We start from the raw sequence: 7,742 nt of genomic DNA on the forward strand, positions 1-7,742 counted from the left end.
GCTTAAGTTTAAAATAAGGCGCGTTTATGCAAGCGGGTTAACAGAGCTGTTTCTAACGTTTCACACAGAACTCACACCACTGTAGCCATGACTTATATACAGAACAAGGTGCTGAAATTAATCAGAGCCAGTGATAACCTGAGAAACAGGCGCAGAATTGTTTTATGGATGCAGAAAAAAGCAATTTTGTGCAAAAGGATGAAATGCAGTGTATGCCAAAGTTCAATGAAACTGCACAAAAACAGCCGTCGTGATGGTTACCGGTGGTAAGTTATTTTTTTATAGTTTTTTTAATAAAAAAAAATCAATTCTAAAAAATATATTGAATGTCAAATGCTATTAAAAAGAATTGGTTTTAAAATCTGTTTTGTATTCGTTTTAATATTAGTATCTCTCTCTCTCTCTCTCTCTCTCTCTCTATATATATATATATATATATATATATATATATATATATATATATATGTGTGTGTGTGTGTGTGTGTGTGTGTGTGTGTGTAAATATATGCTCATCAATACACTATTATCTTATTTAATTATTTCTGTGTGAGCCTACAATCACACACTGTAATGCCTAACTCATACTTTCAATTTGATAGGTCCTGCACAAGGAATGGACATCATACAAAAGAAAAAGTAGCATCAGTACGGAAGGGGTCTATATTTTTTCATTCTCGCTTACCTCTTCAAAAGCATTTGGAATTTATCTACAGGTAAAGTAATATGGTTTCTTTTATTTTTGTCACTATTTGCATACTGATTAAATAACACTAAACTGATTCCTGCTGTACTCCCATAAAATGTACAGCTACTGTATAGACAAATGTATTGGGGCACCTCACCTCATTCTTTATGTCTTCTAAAATCAAGGCTATTAAAAAGACTGTTTCCTGCAGCACTGTATGCACAAGAAAATAAAAACAAGATTTTTTTTTTATACATAGGTGTATTAATAACAGGTGTATTAATAACATTTATTGAGTTAATAAATAGGTTTATTCTCATTAAAATGTATTGTTTCTGAGTAACATTGCATTTTCTAACAACCAAAAGGCATGTTCCTTAGTTTGTGAAAACGGGACTTTTATTTTGAAGGCCCGCGGAGTTATTGGGGAAAAGCGCAAATAGGACGCAGCCACGGAGCTCCGCACTCAGTTTAGCCCCTGATAGGCCCTTTTCACACTTCCGCATTCTTTCATCCGGAAGCAGCCGTGAACGGGTAACGCTAGTTCCGGTAAACAGTAAACAGTGATGGCAGAGTCCAAGAACAAGAGCTTTTGCAGTGTACCTAGGTGTTCAAACTCAAAACAAAAACAACCGTATCTTCGTTTCCATAGTTTTCCGGCTGATGTTGAGCAGAAGAAAAAATGGGTGCGTGCGATTAGGAGAGATGAGGGGACGAACTTTGTGATTCGGCGGGGAAGTACCTTTGTGTGTAGCATGCATTTCACTGCTGCAGACTACGCAGAAGGAAGCCCGCGACTGAAAGCTGGTGTTGTTCCCACTCGGTTTCAGTGGAACAGTTTTAATGTTCCCCCTCAAAGGCCGTCAGCATTTGAGAGAGCAAGCTCCCGGCGTGGAGTACCGTGTCCACTGGAGTCGGAGGCTGTGGAACACCCTAGCATTTTCGCTAATGACCATGACTACGCAGCTCGCCCTCCTGCCGGTATGTATACGTGATCACATACTTTACCCACCTAATTGCTATTCAGAATAAGCTGGTTAAACTAGTAAGACAATTTTTTCAGTTGAGTTTGATGGTTCAAGTGGGTTACAAGCATGATAATTCTGACCAAGATACACATCCAGTATGACCAACCCTGACTATTCTGCACATAACCAAAGACAAATGCAACATACACTCTGCTTGTCAAGAGCTGGTTAACAAGCTATCTTACCAGTATAGGGTATGTTCTACCCTGCTTTTCAACTAGTTTGACCATAAAAGAGCAGCTTGGACCATAAGAAACCAGCTACCAGCAGAAACTGACGATTTCAACAGGGAGCAGTTAAAAAAAAAAAAGCTTACGTGACATTCTTCAGGACTAATCTGTTTTATTGGGCATATTCATTTTTCAAAGTACTAATATCACCCATTTACAATGCTGATATAGAGGATGAAATATTGGAATGTATCCAGATCAATTTAGTTTTAAACTTGCATATGTTCTTTAATTTTATATTATTAAGCATGATAGCAAAACATTTGCTCCAGCTGTTTTATTTTTTATTAATGCCACATAGGTGCATTTAATTATGCCATGTAAAGTACTGTAATGTAACACAATAATAATGATGTTCATATATTTTGTAGGTGCGTTGGATGATGCCCTGCAATACATTGAAGAGCTGGAGGACAGGTTGCAGAAAACATCAAAGGGGTCATCAAGCATCCTGAGCAGATTTTGTGTTTCTGATGAGACCATCAGGTACTACACCAGATTTCCTTCTCAGCAAGTGTTTGAGATTTTTTGGGAGTCCATTGCTCCATCTGCCACACATCTAATCTACTGGACAAAGGCCCAAAGAAGGGGAGAAGCAGCAATCCCAACACCAAGCCCTGCACGGAAGATCCACCTCCTAGATGAATTGTTTATCTATTGCCTTCGTGTCGCTGCTGGACTGAAGGAGCAGGTGATTGCTGACATCTGTGGAGTAAGCATAGCTACAGTCAGCAGAATAATTATTACATGGGCAAATTACCTGTTTTTTGTGCTGGGTTCAGTACCCATTTGGATGTCCAGGCAACAAGTAATTGACTCCATGCCAGAGAAATTTAGACAGTACAGTCCAAAACTGAGAGTCATACTTGACTGCACAGAAATTCGCTGCGAGAGCGCCACCTCTCTGACACTTCACTCTGAGACCTTCTCCAACTACAAGAACACAACTACATTTAAAGGTCTACTTGGCGTAGCGCCATGCGGTGCAGTGACATTCATTTCCAGCCTCTTCACAGGTTCGATTTCTGACAAAGAGATCACAAGACAGTCAGGAATCCTGGAACTGCTGGAACCAGAAGATGAGATCATGGCAGACAAGGGTTTCATCATCGAGGATATGCTGGCAACTAAAGGTGCAAGACTAATCATCCCACCATTCAAACATGGAAAACAGTTCAGCAAAAAGGACTGTGAACAAACACAGGCAATTGCCCGCCTCAGGATCCTTGTGGAAAGAGTGATTCGCAGGGTTAAGGAAAACCATATTTGGGATTCTACTGTGCCCCTTAGCCTGGCTGGAAGCATCAATCAGATCTGGCATAATTGCTGTTTTATGGTGAATTACCAGGGACCAATGTTCCTTGATCCATGAGTGAATGATTTGAAGAATGAACATACATACTTGTTCATATCCATTTAATATTTTTTAATCAGTTTCATGATGTAACATGTTTGTCTATGTAGCTCAAAAAGGTCCTACATGCAATTTAAAAAATCAAAACTATAATTATTTTTGCCCAAAACAATGACATACTGAGACAATGATTTTTTTTATTCTGAATTTTATTCAATAAACAATAAAGATAAAAACACATTTGCTACTCACTTTCCTTTTTTCATGTGATTATGTTCAACCTTTTATCCTTATAAAACATTTTACAGGTTTCTTACAAACACCATCTAGGTCCTGCATTAGAGAAGTTTTCAATTTTTCCCCATCAATTGTAAGCTTAATAATCAAATGATCTGCAAGTAGGTGCATGAAAAATAATAACTATACACTATACACTATACATTTATATATACATAAAATATTTACAGATCTGTCACACTTCAGTGTCTTAAAATGCAAATGCTATTCAGACCATGGAAAGATACATGTTCATGTATATGTTGTGATAAAAAGCATCCAACTTGTCTTTCATTGATGCTATAAAAACATCATCTTTCCAAATTCGCTGTATTGTGAGGTCACCTTTTGTGTCTGTGACAAAGTCACACCACTGCAAACCAGTCACTGCAAGCTGGCCTTGAACCTGCCAGTAGTATTTATGCGATTGTTTTAGTTTGGCCTGATCTTTGTGCATTTTGATAAATGAAACTCCAGCTATATTATCAGCTGTGGTGCTTTTTACTTCTACCAGCCCAAATGGTGGGGTTTCCAAAAGATCATACACTCTCCCATCTGGACTGGCTCCTAGATGTGGTGCCTCTGGGTGCACAACCAAACCACATGGCATTACAGTGACATTTGCCATTTGAGAATAGGTTCTCAATATTTCTGGTTCAAGGTCCAACCCACGTCTCATAGCACACGTTTGCTTTGTCCCCCTAATGATTCGAGCTGCTAGTGACTGCCCAGCTAAATCCCCTACCACATGGCATACCTCTCTAAACCTGCTTGCAGTTACCCTTGGTTGACGAATTTGTGCCCATGCAGTGCATTTTGATTGAAGTCTGGTGTTTTCTTCAATTTCTGCCGCCATACTAAAAGACACCTTTAAAGACTCTAAATGAAGGGCTTGATGGTGACTGGGAACAAAGTTAAAATTGGATCCCAGTGAATGTCCAGCAACAGGCAGTACAGGAAAGTTCACAGTGTCGGGACCGGTTGTCACTGTACTCACAAGAGGACACTGGTAAGACAGTGTACTTCCACGAGGCACTGGCCCAAACTTAGAGGGAAAAAATTCAACATCTGAGAGGCTCTCTAACACAGTCGCTAGTAGAGGACGAGGGCTGACTTGACTCAGTTTCTCTGCCGATGCCAAAACATGTTCATCAGGAAGGGGGCCTATAGGTAAGGATTAAAATAATTAGTGTCAATGTAACAAACCTGTTTGCATTTAAACCTCTGAATATTTAATTTAGATGAAAATAAAGGTAATTGTCTCACCTGGATAAGCTCTGTAAAGAGTAGACTTCACTCCAGTCTTCTGCAGTGTTTTAGGCTTCCTCACAATAAGCTGACCCAATGGTTCTGGATGGACTCCCTTGACATGAATACAATGACAAAACTGACATTACGGACATTTAGGCTCATTTCATGTTTTTCAATTCTGGGTGCCAAAACCAACTGCTCTGTACTTGTTAATGCTTTATGTTTAGTGCTGTGCTTTTCATGCTTTAACAGAGCCCAGAAAGGATAGTTTATCTGGTCAGATGTGTTAGGAGAGCAGGGCAGTATTAATTCAGGATCAGGATTGAGAAATAATACAGTAATACAGCAAAAGAAAACCCACTAACTGGTTAATAGGAACAGTAGCCTTATTTACATTTGCCATTATTAAAATAAATTACTAAATGTGAAGTAATGACACATACCTGAGTCCTTGGCCTATGCCATCTTTGCAGCTCACTTGTGCAGGCCAGTGGCAGTGGCACAGCATTCAAATTAAGCTGCACATAGTGGGCTGTTTGAAAAAGCAGTGCAACTACATGATTGCACAACCCTTTACCAGCTGCACAACTGCATACATGGGCAGTCAGGGTACAGTTGTGTGCCTCCAAAGTCACCTAAATAAATTAAAATAAGTTTAGATAATGAACTACCAATTTATACAAAGCGTTTCAGGAAATCTGCATATTAAATGGAAAGTAAGCATCTGCAACCACAACCCTAACTAATATCAACTAAAGTAAATAAAAATAAGCTTGGCTAATGAACTGTCAAGTATACAGAGCATTATAGGACAGCTGCATATTGCAGGGAAATAACATGTCTGCAACCGCAGACTCTCAAATGAAGTGATAAGAAGAACTGAAAGAAAGCTGCAAACTGCAGTGAAATAAAAGGTACAGCATGAACAAAGGTATTCCAACAGACTTTCAAGCCAACCAGGGTGTTCTGTCCAGTTATGCTACCCATCGATACGTGCTTCCTAAATGCACTGCGCATGCGCTGACCTACACTTTTTTAAAAATGATTTTATTTTATATATATATATATATATATATATATATATATATATATATATATATATATATATATATATATATATATATATATGTTTTAGTGCATTAAACAACATGGACTTACTGCCATTGCACTAAAGTGTAAATGGAAATAAGAAATAATAATAAATACAATAAGTATTATACAAAATATATAAAAGCAGTTTGCAATGAGCTCTCATTGCCATAACTTTACCATGATACAGTGATTTATGCTATCCAAATATACTAACTACATCTACTGGGACTTCTCATGGGAACAGGCTCTAATATAGTGCTTCTTTTGTATTTTTACAGTTAAAAACATATACACTAGGGTAGCACGGTTTGACAAGGTAGTACAACTCGACAGAACACCAGCAGACCAAGTATAACCTCAAGTTTGTGTGGCTCCTCGTTCTTCCTCATCGAACGGTAGCATCTAGCTCTCACAATCACCTTGCTGTCGACTATATTGGACACTGAACAAGCAATAACACTTAGCTTTGCATTCCCACTGTAATGATTTCCTTGATGTGCTAGCTAGCACACATGTAAACAAAGCTACCTTAGCTGGCCTTACTTGTTTCTTAGATAACGTTAACTAAAGCGGTCAGTATACTTAATATTATTTACTAACTGTTTAATCTAGACATCATTTCACTACCCTGTAGAATGACAAATGGACCGCTAAAACCTACACTAAACGTTAGCTAGCTAGCTAACGCTAGCACATATGTAAACAAAGCTAACGTTCGCTGGCGTTAGCTTACCTTGATAGCTGTGGATGAACTCTTCCACAAAGAACTTGTAGCCTTTATTCAACTTAGAATCCTTCGTTGTTGAATGTTCTCCAACGATTCTGGACACATCTTCAAACCTTAGTCTCGGCAGCGACGACAGGGATGCAGTGAAAAACCGTTCCATGGTGAGCTGAAATGACAGGGCCTCCGGGAATGCAGGAACTTGTGTTACCCAGTGTCTACGTATTTCCGTTTTTTTGTGAAAAGGGCCTATTGTTGAGGCAGGAGCTCTTATGTTGCTTTTTGTTAGTTTATTTTAAATTTTTGTTCGTTGAGGCACAAGCTCTTAGTCTGGGTTTACATTTTTTTGTTGTTGTTTCTTCAAGTTGTCTTCACGATTGTCAGCAATAAATTGTCACTGAATCATCAGTAAAGACTCTCACCTTTATTCTAATGGGAATGCTACAGAAACTCTTATATATATATATTTGGAAGTATTTCATCAGTAATAAAGAGGGAATTGTTCATGACTTTACTTTAGGGTCCACAAACATGATATATTACTCATGAAGTATCAGTAATAAATGCTTAACATATAATGTATTTACAGTCACTTTCAGTCATGTTTATATAACTTATTAATTATTACAAAAACACTAAGGAAAATAACATAATACACTCATATATAAAAACAAGTTAATGGATGTGCTATTTTACCTTTTACCAATGTAACAGCCTCAGATGTTTTGTTGCTTTTACAAATAAATATGACATAACAATAAAACAATAAAGAGTATAAAACTCTCCTGCCAACTTTTCTTCTTGGAATTAGCAGTAAATCATCTACAGCTATGTATGTACATTAGTTATGGCATTCCAGCCAGCATTCTGGGAAAGATTACAGGATGGACATGCAGGTGTCTGTGTTGTATACTCAAAAATATGTAAAAAGTGTATTTTTGTATGTATAATTTTAAATGTTATCATTCTATAAAATATGAAAGGATGGAACTAAAAAAACAAACCATGTGTATTAAGAAGGCAGATGTTTTACAGAATTATATGTGGAAGGGAATGTGGGATGTCAAATGGAAACCACATGCTTAATTAACATATTAATTAC

General features: G+C 37.7%; 2 protein-coding genes across 3 annotated transcripts; one reads left to right on the top strand and one right to left on the bottom strand.

Annotated features, from left to right (window-relative positions):
- The first annotated feature begins 1,191 nt into the window (after positions 1 to 1,191).
- LOC125799262 (uncharacterized) lies at positions 1,192 to 3,439 on the top strand. The gene is made up of 2 exons (XM_049475540.1): positions 1,192 to 1,666; positions 2,315 to 3,439. The coding sequence occupies exons 1-2, from the start codon at positions 1,252 to 1,254 to the stop codon at positions 3,313 to 3,315; spliced, it is 1,416 nt and encodes a 471-aa protein (XP_049331497.1). The 5' UTR covers positions 1,192 to 1,251; the 3' UTR covers positions 3,316 to 3,439.
- Positions 3,440 to 3,450: 11 nt separating this feature from the next.
- LOC125799263 (uncharacterized) lies at positions 3,451 to 6,881 on the bottom strand. Of its 2 annotated transcripts, none has more exons than XR_007438097.1 (4): positions 6,650 to 6,881; positions 5,268 to 5,459; positions 4,840 to 4,936; positions 3,451 to 4,737 (listed from the first exon to the last, which is right to left on the bottom strand). XR_007438097.1 is itself a non-coding variant. In XM_049475541.1 (4 exons), exons 1-4 carry the CDS (start codon positions 6,303 to 6,305, stop codon positions 3,803 to 3,805), a joined length of 1,257 nt encoding a protein of 418 aa, XP_049331498.1. In that variant the 5' UTR covers positions 6,306 to 6,636; the 3' UTR covers positions 3,451 to 3,802. The 2 variants fall into 2 exon arrangements, 1 of the variants encoding a protein (XP_049331498.1); XM_049475541.1 differs by lacking the exon at positions 6,650 to 6,881 and adding an exon at positions 6,273 to 6,636.
- Between the last annotated feature and the right edge of the window lie 861 nt (positions 6,882 to 7,742).

The sequence above is a fragment of the Astyanax mexicanus genome, chromosome 3 (genome assembly GCF_023375975.1).
Source record: "Astyanax mexicanus isolate ESR-SI-001 chromosome 3, AstMex3_surface, whole genome shotgun sequence".
Taxonomy (NCBI): domain Eukaryota; kingdom Metazoa; phylum Chordata; class Actinopteri; order Characiformes; family Acestrorhamphidae; genus Astyanax; species Astyanax mexicanus.